Source organism: Myxocyprinus asiaticus, chromosome 28 (genome assembly GCF_019703515.2).
Source record: "Myxocyprinus asiaticus isolate MX2 ecotype Aquarium Trade chromosome 28, UBuf_Myxa_2, whole genome shotgun sequence".
Lineage (NCBI taxonomy): Eukaryota > Metazoa > Chordata > Actinopteri > Cypriniformes > Catostomidae > Myxocyprinus > Myxocyprinus asiaticus.
In genome coordinates this window covers 43,705,744-43,724,978 of record NC_059371.1, presented here as the reverse complement: position 1 = coordinate 43,724,978, position 19,235 = coordinate 43,705,744, and the positions used below count along the sequence as shown (strand labels likewise).

At 42.6% G+C, this 19,235-nt stretch overlaps 1 protein-coding gene across 1 annotated transcript; it reads right to left on the bottom strand.

The window, feature by feature from the left end:
* Positions 1 to 129: 129 nt before the first annotated feature.
* Positions 130 to 18,095, bottom strand: LOC127418642 (nucleolin-like). The gene is made up of 3 exons (XM_051659306.1): positions 18,037 to 18,095; positions 9,316 to 9,700; positions 130 to 430 (listed from the first exon to the last, which is right to left on the bottom strand). Exons 2-3 carry the CDS (start codon positions 9,698 to 9,700, stop codon positions 351 to 353), a joined length of 465 nt encoding a protein of 154 aa, XP_051515266.1. The 5' UTR covers positions 18,037 to 18,095; the 3' UTR covers positions 130 to 350.
* Between the last annotated feature and the right edge of the window lie 1,140 nt (positions 18,096 to 19,235).

Below are 19,235 nucleotides of genomic sequence, written 5' to 3'. Positions count from 1 at the left end.
GATGGGCGCTCGACCACGCCCTCACCTCCACATACCCCCACCGCCCAACTCAGGCCGGGGGAACCATCCGGACTGCCCACTCCCCCCCTTTTCTGGAGAGGAAGTCCGCAACAGCAATCTGTGCCTCGAATCAAACCTCGAACTTAAATGGCTGGAGCACCAGATACCAACGGGTGATCCGGGCGTTGGAATCCTTCATGCGGTGGAGCCATTGGAGCGGGGCATGGTCCGAACAGAGGGTGAATGCTCGTCCCAACAAATAGTAGCGGAGAGTGAGGACCGCCCACTTGATGGCCAAACACTCCTTCTCTTTGGTGCTATACTACTTCTCTCTCATAGAGAGCTTTTGACTAATGTACAGCATCGGGCGCTCCTCCCCCTCCACCTCTTGGGATAGAACAGTACCCAGCCCCCTGTCCGATGCATCCTTCTGTAAAACAAATGGGAGAGAGAAATTAGGGGAATGCAGAAGCGGCCCGCCACAAAGTGCAGCTTTTACCTGCGTGAAAGCTTGTTGGCATGACACTGGACCGGGTCTGGGGCTCCCTTTTTAGTGAGATCAGTTTTGCTCTCATGTCAAGTATGTATTGAATTTCATTTTTGCTTTGTGAAGATCCCTCCTCCCAATTTTCCTTCATGACGTCTAACACGCCATGGGGCTTACGCCCATATAATAATTAAAATGGGGAAAACCCCATGGAGGCTTTTGGGACCTCTCATACTGCAAATAACAGGGGTTCGAGCCACCTATCCCAATTCCAAGCATCTTCATGCACGAACTTATGAATCATATTTTTTAAGGTCATATTAAATCATTCGACCAAGCCATCCGTTTGTGGATGGTACACATTTGTCCAAATTGATTTAATACCTAATAATTTGTACATCTTGCGTAGTGTACGTGACATTAAAGTAGTGCCTTGGACCGTTCTAATGGACCGTTCCATGCCAACTCTGTCAAAGGGAACCTCGATCAATGGTGCATTTGGAGTGGCCGATGGATTCACCAGCTGACATTCACTGCATGTCACACACCACCGGCTAACATCCCCGTGAATGCCCGGCCAATAAAAACGGGCCACGAAATGGCTTATTGTTTCCCCCTGTCCAAAGTGACCTGCCATCGGACTATGATGAGCCGCCTGGACAAGATTTCCCGACAGCTCCTTGGTACTAACAACTGGGTTGTATATTCTTTTGTCTGAGCGTCCTGCGTCACTTGATACAACCGATTGTTTATAATTGATAAATACGGATATGTCAGTGCAATGCGTGGCTGAAGGTGTTGACCATCAATTACTTTCACTTCGTCAAACGCAAACTTAAAAGTCTCATCTTGCGTCTGCTCCAGAGGGAAATCCCCAGTAGGAATTCCCCTAAGGGCTGGGGAAGCCGACACCCACACCAGCTGCAGCAGCTTCCCCCACCTAAGAGGAAGAATGGGTAGAGTGGGGGAGAGAAAGACAGGAATGTTAACACACCCCCGAGGTCGGGGCACCAGTCTCGGCGGATTGTTCCACTGTTTCCGGGATAGGTTGGAAAGAAGGAGGGGAGGGACGACAGGGGGAGAGAGAGAGAGAGGGGGGGGGCTCACCGGCCCCTGGGTACACCGCTAAATGGTCCTCCGCCAAGTGCACTGCTTATTTCAGCAATGCTGGTCGGCGGCATTGGACCCACTCCGCAGTTCCTTTCGGTACTTTGGCGACTAATTGTTCCAGTACCATGAGATCAATGATGCCCCTGATGTCGCTGGGCTCCTCGGCCCACCCCCACCGCTGGCAGGCATCACAGAGTTGTTGAACGAAGGCAAACGGGTGGCCGACTTCGCTCAGTGTCAGAGTTCGGAACTGCTGGCGATGCTATTTGGGACTGCAGCCGACCCTCTGCAGGATGGCTTTCTTCAGCTCAGGGTACCTCAGGAGGTTGTCGACCAGGAGCTGTTGGGCCTACCTGGTCAGCAGCGGTAGGAGGTGGACTGCCCATTGTGCCCGCGGCCATTCCAGAGCTTGGGCCATGTGCTTGAAGAGCTCCAGAAAGGCCTCTGGCTCATCTTTCAATCCCCTTCTTCTCCAGCATCACATGGGGGTTCGCTGCTGCCGGGGTCATGGCGTGCGCCCCCACCTTTGGTACCAAGCTCCGCAATGCCCGTTGGTCCTCCTCTTGGCCTTGAAGGAGCACCTCGAAGAGCTGTTGCTGCTCCGCACGAAAAAGCTACAAGCCATCAGTCCAGCCTCTCTCAGCCTATTGTGGACAGTCTGAGCATTGATGTAGGGATTGTGCATTCTTGGTGTAACTCGGGCAGTTGTTGTTGCCATCCTGTACCTGTCCCGCAGGTGTGATATTCAGATGTACCGATCCTGTGCAGGTGTTGTTACACATGGTCTGCCACTGCGAGGATGATCAGCTGTCCTTCCTGTCTCCCTGTAGCTCTGTCTTAGGCGTCTCACAGTACGGACATTGCAATTTATTGCCCTGGCCACATCTGCAGTCCTCATGCCTCCATGCAGCATGCCTAAGGCACATTCACACAGATGAGCAGGGACCCTGGGCATCTTTCTTTTGGTGTTTTTTCAGAACCACTAGAAAGGTCTCTTTAGTGTCCTAAGTTTTTATAACTGTGACTTAATTGCCTACCGTCTGTAAGCTGTTAGTGTCTTAACGACCGTTCCACAGGTGCATGTTCATACAAGCATGGAAAACATTGTTTAAACACTTTACAATAAAGATCTGTAAAGTTATTTGGATTTTTACAAAATTATTTTTAAAATACAGTGTCCTGAAAAAGGGACATTTCTTTTTTTGCTGAGTTTAAATTGGTTTCATCAGACCATAAAACATTTTGCCACATGGTTCTGGGTAACTGGATATTTGTTTAGGGAAAATTGTGAGTAATGGCTTCTGTTTTGCCACCCTACCCCAAAGTCCAGAAATATGGTAAATGCGGGATATTTTTTGTCACATGCAGCAAGAGACCAGTCCTTGCCAGATATTCTTGCAACTCATTTAACATTGCTGTAGAACCCTTGGCAGCCTCACTGAACCATTTTCTTTGTTTTTTCATCAATTGTCGATGGGCGCCCTGTCCTTAGGAATGTCATTGTGGTGCCCCATTTTCTCCACTTGTTGATGGATTTACAATGTTCGATGGCACATCTAATGTTTTGAAAATTATTTTGTACCCCTCTCCTGATTGTGATCTCATCACAATGTGATCCTGCACATTCTTTGTAAGCTCTTTGCGAACAGTTGGCTTAAGTAGTGAGATGCAACCAAGAAGATGCATCTCACTACAAAAACAGTTGATTTTTTTCAGGGTTAATCAACATCACATAATTGGTGACAAGAAAGAGTTTGAATGAGATTGGTCAATTCCAAACAGAGTCATATGGCACATTATAAAAGGGTGTGCACACTTATGCAGCCAGTTTATTGTAAGTCTTTTATTTTTTTCTTTTAAAAAGTTTCTGTTTGTTGTTCACTTGAATTTGGTTGATTGTATTTTTCACATTAAAGGTGTATAAAGACCTAACATGACTGATCTTGGATAATTTTTTTACATCTCAACCTGCAATTTAAAAGGGGTGTGTAGATTTTTTATATGCTCTGTATTACAAGTAATTTTCATCACACAACAGTTTAATTATGACATTTTTCTGCTCTGTGTTGGATTTTGTGAACCTACACCACAGATGTCACACCTGTTTTAATAACAAGCTCCTCTTAATTTTCTTGACTTGTTTGGGTGTTGTCCCATTCTGAGGAGATGTTTATTCAGGGTTTTTCCAGGGTCAAAAATTATTGAGTAGCACAAGTGATCCCACTAGACGCTGTCCTGTAAATATTGAGAATCTTGCTGGACTCGTGCACACATGCGTTCTTTAGAGAAAGCACATGCAACACCCACATGAAACAGATGCACGTGTCAGATGAGAAGCAAATTAAATGTTACTGAAGTGCTGAATGCAAGATTAATATCACTGAGTTTGCTTAGGTGGCTGCTGAAATTCTTTTACAATACAACACAACTTTGTTTTTATAGCACATTTTAAAACAACTTCAGTTGACCAAAGTGTTCAGAAAGCACAGAATATACATATAAGACACATAAGAACATGTCCATTTAAACCCTGTCCATGTTTCTTAAATTCTCTGTCTCACGTGAAGCCCCGCCCACTAATAGATAATCCCACGCAGCGCACTCGGATATTTACATATCGCAATATACACAAGATATCCAAATCTGTATCGACTGACACATAAAAAGTCTACACACCCTGTTAAAGCAGCAGGTTTTTGTGATGTTAAAAATTAAAGATAAATCATATCACAATTTTTGCACCTTTAAAGTAAATATTACAACCTATGCAATGCCACTGAAAACCAAAGTGACACATTTCAGAGAAAAAAAATAAAAATAAAAAATTTAGATAAGTGCATAACTGTGCACATCCCTAAACTAATACTTAGTTGAAGCACACTTTGATTTTAATACAGCACTCAGTCTGTTTGTGTCAGATGAATCTTGAAGGGACCAGTGAACCTCTGGGAAAGTTTACGGGATTCCACCCGCAAGGGAATGTTCTTAGTGGAGAGCCAGACTCTTTGGCCGGGGCGCAGAGTGGGGGCAGGTCTGCGTCTGCGATTGGCCTGGTGCTGATACTGCTGAGAGACCTTCAAGAGCTTGAGTCGGGCTTTTTTCCATGTCTGGCGGCAACGTTTAACAAACTGCTGAGCAGAGGGAACTGCAACCTCCACTTCTTGCTCAGGGAATAGTGGAGGGGTGTATCCCAACTGGTACTCGAAAGGGGACATTCCTGTAGCAGAGGAGCGAAGGGTATTGTGAGCGTATTCTGCCCACATGATGAAGGAAGACCAAGAGGATGGGTTGTTAGCTGCCATACACCTCAGTGTTGTCTCAAGGTCTTGGTTAAGCCTCTCCGTTTGCCCATTGGACTCCGGGTGGAACCCAGAAGATAGACTTACTGTAGCCCCCAGGGATTGACAAAATGCCCGCCAGAATCGGGAGGAAAATTGGGGTCCTCGATCAGAGACGATGTATTGTGGGATGCCAAAGATTCGGAAGACGTGGTTTATAAGCAATTCAGCAGTTTCTTTAGTGGTTGGTAGTTTGGGCAGAGGAATAAATCGGGCGGCCTTGGAGAATCTATCAACTATGACCATGATAGTGGTGTTGCCTTGTGATAGTGGAAGTCCAGTGATATAATCCATGGAAAGATGAGACCAAGGTCTATATGGTATGGTATAGGTATGGAGAGAGGATGCAATAGCCCCTGAGGAGAACGGTGAGAGACCTTACTTTGGTTACATGTGGGACATGCGTTTACAAATGTTGTCACATCCTCCTTAATAGTTGGCCACCAAAATCGTCTTTGGAGGAACTCAAGAGTGCGAGAGGTACCAGGATGACAAGTGAGACGAGAGGAGAGTCCCCACTGGAGGATCTGGGAGCGGACAGCTTTAGGGACAAACAGGCAGTGGATTGGCCCCCCTCCTGGGTCAGGTTCTCGGGCTTGGGCTTGTTTTACAGTATTTTCCAGATCCCACCTGATAGGAGCTATTATCTTGGAACTGGGGATAATCGATGCAATAGAATCTTGCTGAGGAGTGTTTACTTATACCTGCCGCAAGGGATTCGTTAATGTATTTGTCCATAGCAGTTCGTTCGGGGAGAGACAGAGAGAATATACGACCTCTGGGAGGACAGGTTCCTTGGAGCAGCTCAATGGCACAATCATAGGGGCCATTAGGAGGTAAGGAGGTGGACTTCCTTTTGCTAAACACTGCTTTGAGGTGGTGGTACTGAGCAGGGACTTGAGACAGATCTAGGGCTTCTTGGGACTCGGGAACAAGATCAGGGGAGTTCTGGGCCAAGCATGTAGTCTGACAGGTGGGACCCCAACTGAGAACAGCGCCAGTGGACCAGTCAAAGTGTGGGTTATGCTGGAGGAGCCAGGGATGTCCGAGGATAATAGGGAACTCTGGAGTCTGTATAAGGTGAAAGCACATTCTCTCCTGGTGCTGGTAAGTGATGAGACAAAGGAGAGAAGTGAGGTGGGTTATTTTCCCTGGAGCTAACAGTCTTCCATCCAAGGCTGTAGCAGTTAGAGGGGCAGGAAGGGAATTAATAGGAATCTGGAGACTTTTGGCAAGGGAAATATCCATGAAATGTCCGGCAGCACCAGAATCAATCAATGCCTGGAGTTGGTGTTTTTGATCTCCCCAAGTGAGTGTGATGGGAAGGAACAATCCAGAGTTGGAAGGTGAAGCTGTGCGTGTAACTCCCGTTACAGTCCTTCCTTGCCTGTACGGGACTGGGCATTTCCCGAAAGCTCGGGGCAGGCAGAGCGAAAATGACCATACACTCCACAATATAGACAACAGCGCTCTCTCCTGCGATGGTCTCGTTCTGATGGGGAAAGCCTAGTCCTTCCCAACTGCATGGGTTCTGAGGACTCGTGGGGCACTGGTAGCATTTGAGCAAGTGCTGGACTGGCAGACAATGTGGAAACAGATGGCCGGTTCAGGCTTCTCTCCCTCAGGCGATTATTTAGCCGGATTGCTTGATCCATGAGGGTCTCGAGATCACGAGCAGGTTCTCTGGTAGCCATATCATCCTTGATTGCCTCAGACAAACCATTCAGGAAGCACACCATGAGGGCCTCGTCGTTCCAGCCGCTCCCTGCTGCAACTGTCCGAAACTGTATGGCATATTCAGCCGCGCTGCCATTACCTTGTCGGAGGGTGAGAAGCCGGCCACTGAGGGGGTGGTCAAAGACTCGCTTGAACTCCTTTTCAATCACAGAATAACTTGAACAGAAGGGTGCCTGTGCCTTCCAGACTGCTGTTGCCCAAGAAAGAGCCTTGCCAGAAAGGAGGGTGATAACATATGCGATCTTGGCCTGACCTGAGGGGAAGGAAGATGGTTGTAATTTGAATGTGACAGAGCATTGAGTCAGGAACCCATCACATGCAATGGGATCACCTGAGAAATGTTGTGGTGGAGGTAGGCGAGGTTCACTCAGAAGAGAAGGCACTTGAGAATCCGGAAGGGATACCGAGGCAGCAGTAGAAGCAGTAGCTGTAGAAGAGGACAGCCAGTCCAGGATCTGACAGTACTTGTGAGTGTTTAGCCATCACAGTCTCCTGCTGAACTAGTGCTGACTCATGGCATTGGATTGTGGACACCTGCTGAGTAATTGTGGCCAGGAGTTTTTGAGCATTAGGCGTCTCTGGGTTCATAACATGGCTTGGTTATTCTATCAGAGCTGGGATTTGAACTTGGGTCTCTGGCGCAAGAGTCTTAATTTCCACCACTGAGCCACAGAAGGGAGATGAACCCAATAGTCAGACGCGTTCTTAAAAGAACTCAGAAGAGTTTATTAACAAAAACAGCAAAAAGGGTACAAAAAGCAATCTCTTACTGAAACCCACAAAACAGAAAAGTCTTTCATCCAAAAAGGATCCAAAAGGAGGGGAAAAATAATCTCCAAAGAACTCAGGAAAAAGACACCAAAAAACAGCAAAAATAAACACAGGGAAAAAACAATCCAAAGGCATTCAGAGTTTAGTACTTAGAACTAGAGCAGACTTACGGAAGCAACTGGCTAGGAACATCAATAACCAAGCAAAGAAACAAAAGGAAGTGATCAACTTAAATACACAGCCCAGAACGAGGCACATGTGAAAACAATAACACATGATAAAATGTCGGGAAACTGAAATGAAACACAATGAGGGCCTCTAGTGGCCAAAATATAACATTAAAGCAAAAAACTCTGACAGTTTGAATTAGAGACTATTAGCTTGGCACATCTTGACTTGGGAATATTTTCCCACTCTTCTTTGCACAAACATTCCAGATCTGACAAATTGCGAGGGCATCTCCTGTGTACGGCCCTTTTCAGGTCCCCCCACAGATTTTCTATAGGATTCAGGTCTGGGCTCTGGCTGGGTCATTCCAAAACATTCATCTTTTTTTGCTGAAGCCATTCTTTTGTTGATTTGGATGTGTGCTTTGGATCATTGTCATGGTGAAAGGTGAATGATCTCTTCATTTTCAGCTTTCTAGCAGATGCCAGAAGGTTCTGTGCCAAAATTGACTGGTACTTGGAGTTATTCATGATTCACTCCACCTTCACTAAAGCACCAGTTCCAGCTGAAGAAAAGCAGCCCCAAAGCATTATGCTACCACCACCATGCTTCACCGTGGGTATGGTGTTCTTTTGCTGATGTGCTGTGTTGTTTTTGCACCAGACATACATTTTACAATTTTGGGCAAAAAAGTTCAATCTTGGTCTCATCAGACCATAACACATTTTTCCACATGGTTTTGGGAAACTGGATATAGGTTTTTGCCAGGCTTGGATGCTTGTTTTGTAAGAAAAGGCTTGGTCTTGCCATGTTGCCCTATAGCCCACATAGATGGAGAATACGGGTGATAGTTGTCACATGTAGGGAGCAACCAGTCCTTGCCAGAAAGAGCTGCAGCTCCTTTAATGTTGCTGTAGGCCTCGACAGCTTCCCTGACCAGTTTTCTCTTTGTCTTCTCATCAATTTTTGAGGGACGTCCTGTTCTTGATAATGTCACGTTGTGCCATACTTTCTCCACTTGTTGATGACTGTCTTCACTGTGCCATGGTATATCTAATGCCTTGGAAAAAATGTTTTGTAGCCCTCACCTGAGCAATACCTTTCAACAATGAGATCCCAACATCCAAAAAGATGTCAGAAAAATCCTACAAGAACAGCTGAGATTTATTTGGAGTTAATCAGAGTCACTTCAGGTGTGTACTATTTCACATGAGCTTGATGATTGGTTGATTCTGAACACAGCCACATACCCAATTATAAAAGGGTGTGCACACTTATGCAGTTAAGTTATTCTAAGTTTTTTTTTTTTTTTTTTCTCTGAAATGTGTCACTTTTGTTTTCAGCGGCGTTGCATAGGTTGTAATTTTTACATTAAAGGTGCAAAAAGTCTGATATGATTTACCTTTGTTTAATTTTTTGCATCACAAAAGCCTGCTGTTTTAACAGGGGTGTGTAGACTTTTTATATCCACTGTATATCATCATATCGCCCAGCCCTAGTCACAGCACAAAAGTCATACATGTTTGGAATAACATGAGGGTCAGTAAATGCACCTTTTTAAAAGACAACTGAGCACTAAAACTAAAATAAAAACAGCAGATTATTTTGACCTGTGAGTGATAAAACTGTCTTTCTTGTATCAAACTCTGACATAACAGTGGATTGTCATGAAAATGTAACACAACATTAAATGAAGAAACATACCTGCAGGAATAAAATCATCATCATCTTCATCACTCTGTTGTTCCTCTGCTGTGGTTTCTCCTCTCATCTTCATCAGGTTCCTGCAGTCCAGCAGCTTCACTGAACACATCTTCACAGGTATCTGCAGCATCTGCTGTTCATCATCATCTTCATCTCTCTGTTTTTCTTCTGTTGTGTTTTCTTCTTTAATCTCCTCCTGCTTCACTTCAATCTTCACTGGTGTCTGCAGCATCTGCTGTTCATCATCATCTTCATCACTCTGTTGTTCTTCTGTTGTGTTTTCTTCTTTTATCTCCTCCTGATTCACTTCAATCTTCACTGGTGTCTGCAGCATCTGCTGTTCTCCAGTGTGAATCACATCCACCTGCTCTCTCATGATGAACATCTGAACACAAAAACATCATCATTATAATGGACTGACATTCATAAAACTCAAAAACATTATTATATGATTACACAAAATAACAGATCTGTTCTTTCAGAAATGGTATGAATATAAATGTGTGTTTTTCTTCTTCACTGCAGGTATATTATAACAGATTATATAAAAATGGGAGAGACATTTTCATTTTTGGGTGAACTTTCCCTTTAATTTTTCAGGGCATTTTGTCAACTGACATAAACTCATAAAGGAAAAGTTCAACCAAAATGAAAATTCTGTCAATAATTACTGGCCTTCATGTTTATGAAAACCCATATTATATGTTAGTTTCAGTCACCATTCACTTTGAATATGGAAAAAAGATGAATGAAATGAATGGTGACTGAGAATAACATTCAGCCTAAAATCTCCTTTTGTGTTCCACAGAAATAAATTAATGTGGGTTTGGAACAACAGGAGGTCAAATAATTATGACAGAATTTAAGTTTAAAACAAAACAGTCTTTAAGAGTGTAATGACAGTATTAAAATCTATTCATTTCTCTGTGATGTAGAATCTTCTACAGGATCATGTGAGTGTCATAGTCTAAATGAACAAACAACACTAATGTGAACAGTGTTGTGGTAATGTGATAAAGGTAACACGCGTTCCGTAATCAGATTGCTTTTTGAGTAATGAGTAAATTAACCATTTTTTTATTTATTTTAGACCATAATATCCGAGTTACTTTTTAAATAAAGTAACACATTGCTTTTGTACACCTCTATTGTCCCTGTATTGCAAGAAATTTAGGAGTAAAATTATGCAAACTTCGGGGAGTAGATGTAGTGCATAATTGGCATTGTAATTCTATAGAGTGTGAGGTCAGAGACTATTTATCAGAGTTAGATGAGTCACTTCTATTTAGCTGAATGGAAAAATTGGACCGCCCAACCAAGAAGCTCTAGCACCCAACATCAATGGATGTAGAAAGTAAGTCCTGCCTTACAGGTACAAGAGCCAATCACCTTTTAGATACAGACATCTTCTGTCAATCAACTCGCTGACGCATGTGTATTTTGTGTTTTAGAGTAATATGAGGTCAACATTTGGTTGAGTGAAATGCAGTTGATTCATGTGCTAATACACACTGCATTAAAAAAAATCAGTAAATGCAATGAGTCGCATGACGCCAAGCAAGGTTCAGACGTGTGAACGGCAAGCTCTGCGCACTTTGCTAGTTTTAACACTATTAATGACATAAATCGGTGATATTCTATACACTTTGTTCCATAACTGTTCTAGGAGGACAATATGTCAAAGAATTCAAAATCCTCAGGCTCTGGAGACATTAAAAGACACTTATGTGCTCAAGTTGATGCCCCTGAGCAGGCCCTGAGCCAGGGAGTCGATTTGGTCTGAGAAATGAGGGAATTGCGGCAAGAGATGCTGAACATGTCGGCAATGCAGATGAAGGTCGTTGCTGACTTGGAGGATCTTGCTGTAATACGTCGATCAGTCACTGCCATGGAGACAAAATTCTCTGAGGTGGTTACAAGAGTGGGGGATGTCGAGAAATGGATAGATTATCTGGAGTCATCGGAGAGGGAATTATCTGCTAATCCGCTAGTGACCAAGGTGGATTTGGAGCATGTTTGGGAGAAGTTGGAGGACATGGAGAACCGTAGCCAGCAGAATAACGTCCATATTGTTGGAATTCCTGAGACCGAAGAGGGTCAGGATATGGCGAAATTCCTGGACGGGCTCTTTCCGAATCTGCTTGACATAACAGGCCATAAGCTGGAAATCGAGCGAGCTCACAGGGTTCTGGCTTGGCAATCTGCTGAGGGAGACAGGCCCTGATCAATTCTGGCCAAATTTCTGGAATCATCCGATAAAGATCTTGTGTTAAGTAAGATGAGAAGTAAAGGAATTCGAATGCGAATTCGACAAGAGAGAAACGTGATCGATTCAAGGAATGTAACAAACTCTTACATCAACGGAAGGTCGCTTTTGCACTGATTTTGGCCAAATTGAGAATAGATGCCAAGGATGGCCGTAAAACATTCACATGCCCACAGCAAGCGATGTCCTTCATAAAGTCAATGGAGTAATTTATTTTGTGGTACTCGCATAGCAGCCGAGTGGACTGACTCACTGAACATTCACTTGACTGTTTGAGGGAACTGAGCACCTTTTTTCTTTTTGTGCTGGTTCCACCAAGCAGCTGGAGTTTGTTTTGTGGAGTAACACACCTTCAGGACAGTTTTGTGAATGAATCTACACACTCTTTGTGTTTATTCTGCTTATTGGCTGGAGTTTGTTTTATAGATGATCTATTGCTGTGTAATTCTGTCTCACAAAATTTGTATAGAAACACCGGACTTGAGCAATCCAATGGCAAATTTGTCGCAGGGGTTCTTGTGGGCGTACATGGACTGTTTGAGTTTAGATGGATGGATGCCAGTTGGCACTGTCGTGTGCAGGGTTAATGCGCATGTTTTTCTTTATTCTGTTTGTTTGGTTCTGGGGAAATTTGGGGTTTGATTGTTGCACTAATGTTGGAATGTGGTCTTTATAATTTAGTTTTTGACACACAATCTATTTTTTCTCATATGTCAAAATGTCAAATGTTAATATGAGTGGATTGTCTCTCTCCACGTGGAATGTGAAAGGGTTGGCACAGCCCATTAAAAAGAAGGAAGGTTATTTCTCTTCTTAAGCGTAAGAAATATTATATTGTGTTTCTTCAAGAAATGCACCTTTCTCTGCAGGAAGCTGAAAAATTTGGGAAGATATGGGGTGGATATAGTTTCTTTAGTGCTGGCTCAAGTAAGAGCAGGAGAGTCATTACACTGATTAGTAAGCATCTACAATTCAAATGTCTCAAACAGATTAAAGACAAATTAGGAAGAGTCATTATTGTTTTAGCAGGGATTCAGGGGCAAAGTCTTATTTTGGCTAATATTTACATTGATGATTGATGATCAGGGCTTTCTTATAGATCTTGAAGGGATGTTGAAAGCCGCTGGCACCCCTCATGATATAATATTATGAGGGAACTTTAATCTTTTGATGGAATCAGTTCTTGATCATAGTGAAGCAAAAGTGTGTAAGCCCCCAAGAGCAACATTGACGCTTCACAGGATGTGTAAAAATCTTGGTCTTACAGATATCTGTTGACTTTTGAACCCATCTGGTAGGGACTAAAAAAAATTTTCATCAGTCCATAAGATTTTTTATATATCTAAGTCCCTCATTTCATCTGTTGTTGATTGCTCAAAAACATTTCAGTTTCAGATCATGCCCTGGTGTGTTTAGAGGTGTTGCCACATATGGAGAAAAGGAAATCATATAGTTGGCGCTTTTGCAAAATCCTGAATTCCAACAAATGTTAAAGGCTGAAATCAATGTTTATATGGAGACCAACTGCTCCTCCGTATCCTCTGTAGGCGTGGCTTGGGAGGCACTTAATGGGTTGAAACATACCGTATGCCTCATTCACCAAAAAATCTTAAGCACGAGAACTCGTGGAGTTGGAAGGGAATATTAAAAGTGCCGAGGCAGAGCTGAAGTGCCGAATGTCGTCTGATGGCCTCAGAGAATTGACCCATTGACCCCAATTGATAAGTAGCATTAAGGCATGTCCACATTTTTTCACTTAACAGCTCGTTAGCAGGATGTATATATTTGAAGTGAATGTGACGCGGATGCGGCAGAGGTAGCCCTCGTGGAAAGCCCTCCTCATGTGAAGACCTACTTGTGTAAAGACCAGCAAGTCTACCTGTGCGAGTCCTCCGAGCAAGGACACTGACAAGGCGCCACTCACCATAGCACTTATGTATCTTTTAATTGTATCTATTTTCTTATATTTTCCTTCAACATACTAACGTGTCTACTTCATAAATAACATATGCCCTCAAGCACATCCCTGTTATCTGTTACAGACAGTTTACACAATATAGACGTGAGAGACAACAAAACCCACACAACCTACGGCCACTTTGCACTTCAGCGCCTGCTCCGCTCTCTTTCTCAGTGGGAATCTGGAACTGCCAGTCAGCTGTGAACAAAGCTGACCTCATTCCAGCCTTCGCCACACAGTCCACCCTAACATCCTTGCACTGACAGAAACATGGATACGTCCAGAGGATACAGCAACACCTGCTGCTCCAACAACTTCTCCTTTTCTCACACCCCTCGGCACACCAGTAGGGGTGGGGGAACAGGTTTGCTCATTCCAATCAACTGGACATTTTCATCACACTCTTCTCTATGTATCAATACTTCTTTTGAATTACTACTATGCAACCCACAAAAATACATGTTGTCATCATCTATCGCCATCCAGGTCAGCTGGCAAACTTTCTTGAGAAGTTAGATGTCCGGCTGTCCTCCTTCCCGGAGGATGGTAGGCCACTTGTGGTTCTTGGAGATTTCAACATACACCAAGACAAGCCCCAGGCCACTGAACTTCATGCTCTTCTGGCCTTGTTTGACTTGGAAAGACTAAGCACTACATCAACTAACAGATCAGGCAGCCAGCTGGACCTAATTTTTACACGGAAATGTACCAACTCAAATATACTTGTTACTCCTTTACATGTCTCTGATCACTACTTTGTTCGATTCAACATGACTCTCCCGTCTATATTAAAACAGACTCCGCCTTTGGTTTCCTTTTGCTGTAACCTCCGTTCTCTTTCACCCTCGTGCTTTTCCACTGCTGTCTCTACCTCTCTTCCCACACAAAACTTATTTTCCACCCTGGATGTAAACACTGCGACAGACACACTAAGCTCTACTTTAACAACCTGTCTAGACAGCATCTGTCCTCTCTCCTCTAGGCCAGCACATATTACACCACCCAGCCCCTGGCTCTCTGACGTCCTTCGTGAACATCGGACTGACCTCAGGGCAGCTGAGAGGAGATGGTGGAAATCTAAAGATCCAGCAGATCTGGGTAGGTATCAATTTCTGCTTGCAACTTTTTCAGATAACATTAAATCTGCAAAAACTTCCTATTACCAGAACAAGATCAGTAGCACCACAGACACTCGCAGCTTGTTTAGAACATTCAACACACTTCTCTGTCCTCCCCCTCCACCACCTGACACATCACTGACAGCAGATGTCTTTGCCATATTTTTTCCTAATAAAGTTACAGCCATCAGCAATACATTCTCAGCACCACACCGTCAAACACCCGCCTCCTGTATGCAGCTCTTCTGTCTCCATGTTCTCTCCTCTGACTGACACTGAGGTCTCTAAACTCCTCCTCTCCAATCTACCCACCACCTGTTCCCTTGACCCCATTTCTTCCCACCTTCTCCAGGCCATCTCTATGACCATCCTACCTGCACTCACACACATAATTAACACATCTCTACTTACAGGCACTTTTCCCATTACAATTAAGCAGGCTCAAGAATCACCGCTGTTGAAAAAACCTGCACTTAACCCCACATGATTAGAACACTACAGACCAGTCTCTCTCATCCCATTCATGGTGAAAACATTTGAAAGGGCAGTTTTCAATCAAATCTCTGCCTATCTCTCACAGAACAAGCTGCTGGATGACAATCAGTCAGGCTTCAAAAGTGGACACTCCACCAACACTGCCATGCTGTCTGTCACTGAGTCGCTGAGACAGGTGAAAGCTGGATCCAGATAATCCATCCTGATTCTGCTGGACCTTTCTGCAGCCTTTGACACAGTCAACCTCTCTTCTCTGGGCATTACAGGAACTGTGCTTGACTGGTTTAATTCCTATCTCTATGGTAGGTCCTTCAAGGTAGCCTGGAGAGGTGAGGTGTCCAAGTCACATCAGCTACTTACTGGGGTACCTCAGGGTTCAGTGCTTGGGCCATCATTCAGGCACATGGTTTCTCTTACCACTGCTACACCGATGACATACAGCTCTACTTGTCTTTCCAGCCCAACGACACCACAGTGACTGCTCGAATCTCTGCCTGTTTGGCAGACATCTCGGCCTGGATGAAGGAACACCACCTGCAACTTAATCCATCCAAGACCGAACTCCTTGTTTTTCCAGCCAACCCTGCTGTTGAACACAACATCACAGTGCACCGTTCCCACCAGAAGCCAGCGGTCGGCTAAGGAATGTCGCCTTGTTGTACCAACACAAAGAGGCACCAAAACACTTTCCCCGGCTTTCGGCTTCATCGTACCACGTTGGTGGAATGACCTTCCCAATGCCATCCGTGAAGCTGACTCACTTTCTGTATTAAAAAAATGGCTAAAAACACATCTTTTCTAAGAGCACTTAACCAGTCACTAAAAAATTATAATAATCTTGTTGCTCTATAATCTGTCTTGAATACTATTATTCTGATGCTAGTGAAACTTTGTAATACGGCACTTTTCGGACCACCGTCTCCTTAAGATGATTCGCTTATAACGTATTCCTCTTTTGTAAGTTGCTTTCGATAAAAGCATCTGCCAAATATATAAATGTAGATTATGGGAGAAAGATTTAAACTTGGTACTGGAGGAGAGAGTGTGGGCTAGGATTCTTAAAAAAAAAACAAAGTCTGCATCAAGAGATGCAAGTGTGCACTTTATGGAATTCAAGATTTTACATAGATTCTATTGGACGCCCTCTAGACTGTATAGGCTTGATCTTAAAGACACACCCACCTGCTGGTGATGCCAATCAGAAGATGGAGACACAACCCATCTTTTTTGGTGGTGTGTTAAGATCCAAGAATTTTGGTTGAAGGTTCAGAGTATTTTGTGTGACGTATTGGGTACTCAAATTTCATTTTTCCCCAGGCGATGAGGTGATGATCAATATAGGGGACAAACACATAAAAAACTGGGTCCTAACCAGCGTTATGATCGGCAGACAAACTGTTTTAAGGGGATGGAAGTCGGCTGGAGCACCCCCATTTTAAGAGTGATGCACGGAGATGGGGACGGTGGCGGCTTTCGAGGAAGTGTCATGTGGAAGGCTGGGGAGTTTGGATTTGTTTGATGGGAGGGCTCTCGGGGAGGGACAGTGGAGAGAGAAGTATAGTTTTAAATGTGTGTGATATATATATATATATATATATATATATATATATATATATATATATATATATTTATATGTTTTTTGTGTATACTCATGTGTGACCACAGGGATGTTTGTTGAGGGTCAGGGTTGGGTTGGGGATTGGGTGGGGTAATAGTGGGGGTTAAATGTTGATTCTGTGAATATATGTTTTGCTTTTCTTTGTTAATTGTATGAATCAATAAAAACTGTTAATCAGAAAAAAAATCAGTAAATGCATTAAGGCAGAGGGAATAAAAGTCAAATCTTCCAATGGCCACAACATGATACACAGGGTGAAATACTCGCTAAACTCACTAACTTATGCAGCCGAACTGCTCCGTGTTACAGCTCCCCGTAACTGGGAGAATGGGATGAGAAGAGCTGACTCTGGATCAGTGACTCTGAGCAATGTTCTACGTTGATTGTGTTCGCAGAGAAAATGTTTTAGTTTCTAAAAAGATTCAACATTTTTCTTTTATAATAAACAAGTAGTTTGAATCATGAAACAACCCGTTTTTTGACATTCGGTAGAATAAAAAAATGATTTCATTCAAGTTGTATCAACATGCACCTTTGAAGTTGTGGCGTCTGTATGCTCCATGGATCAACACAAAACAAACATGCACTGAGATGACTTAAGTGAAAAATATTCATTTATTCATCAGACTTATTCCTTGAACATGTTAGGCTGCATTCCCCACTGAATTTTATCCTGACTTCTGAAGAACATCTCAAGTTGACTCTGGCATTGTCGATGGGCACAGCACATGATGACATATATGACACTTACAAAAACAATATGTATATAAATCACCATATCCATAAGTGGGGTGGGGGGGGGGGTATTCAAGATAATACAATTATAACAAACGTGGACTCGTATAAGTTACATGTAGATCAAGATACCACGTAGTTATTACGTCATTCATAAGATTATTAACAACGTTTTTAGTATCTGATCACGACGTTTCTGGAACGTTATTTAAGCTTTTAAAAGACAGAACTTTACAAATACATCAATCACACAGGAATAAAATATAAACACGCAAATTTTAACTTAATAAAGTGATAAATTTTAGCCACAGACAGACATAAAGTGTAAATAATCTACTGGTTCTTAATTGTTTTGTTGTTTTTCTCACCTCTTGCATGTGACCAGTAACAAAACAAACTACATCAGATGATAATGAGCTTCTTTTAAAGTCATTAAAACACCAAAGAGATAAAAACAACATGCACAGAAAAATAAACATAAAATTAAATACAAATATCACAAATAATGGTAAACACATTTATCACGTACCGAACTGAGCGCACAGTCGCAATTCGTCCCCTATTCACTAAATAGTGCACTATTTGGGGTGTCGGAGTTCTTTCTACTTCTTGTATTTTCTGTCGGTTTATAAAACAACTTCTGGTGAATTTCCGACATCTGCTGGACTGGAGTGTTTACAATACCAACATCTGATTAATCAGTCCTGTTGTCTAACTTTAAAATTCATTATATACTTTAAACTCTTTTACATCATTATACAGGAAAATGAAGTGACAGGTTTTATATTTCCATTGACATAAACACAGTTTAGCAGAACATGTTCAACAGCATCTGGAAACATCATTTAGTAGAAAAGTTCACCCAAAAATGAAAATGGTCATCAATTACTCACCGTCATGTTGTTCCAAACCTGTATGTCTTTCTCACTTCAGTTGAATACAAAAGGCAAACTTGTATCTTTCATAAAAAATAGTTAAAAGGAGACTGTCAAGCTCAAAACGACAACAGAAAGGACCACAAAAGTTACATCACTTCTTCACTTATATTCCCCTTCAGCCAAAGCTCTGAAATGGACCACAATAATTAAATGGACTCTAATGATGGCTTGTAAACACTGTTTCTCACAAAAAGTCCTCATCCCAAATCTCCTGCCACCTCCCTATTAGTTTCTGCCTGGAATGTCCTATTCAGCAAAAAAAAAAAAAAAAAAAGCTTTGTAAAGTTAAAGGTGTCATGCATTGCATTTTTTTCATATAATATTCACTGAGGTCCACTTATAATGTTAGTAAGTTTGTTTCATCAAAAATAGTCAAAATTGTCAATTTTCTATCCTGTTTTTGGCCCTCTGGTTAAAAAGCAAAATTTTCGGTTTGTGTCCCCTTTAAAACGTCAATGTAAACTCCCACTGCTATGATGGGGTAACATCTTTGCATATTAAATAAGTGTCAACGCCCCTGCCTTTACGCGTGTGGAATTAATTTGAAAATCTTCTGCAGTATAGCTGCTAAAGTAAATGTATGTTGTTTTAAAGGAATTTTAGATTTTTATATTGGAAAAGAAGCTAAAACAAAAACAAATCAAAAATTTAATTTGTTGCAGTGTATAATGGGGCGAAGACTACCCTTTCACACCTTTCTGTTCACTTCAATCCATCTTTAACTCACAAAAAACAAACTCTCTCTCATTAATAAAGCTGTATATATGATAAGAAACACACAGTGACACAT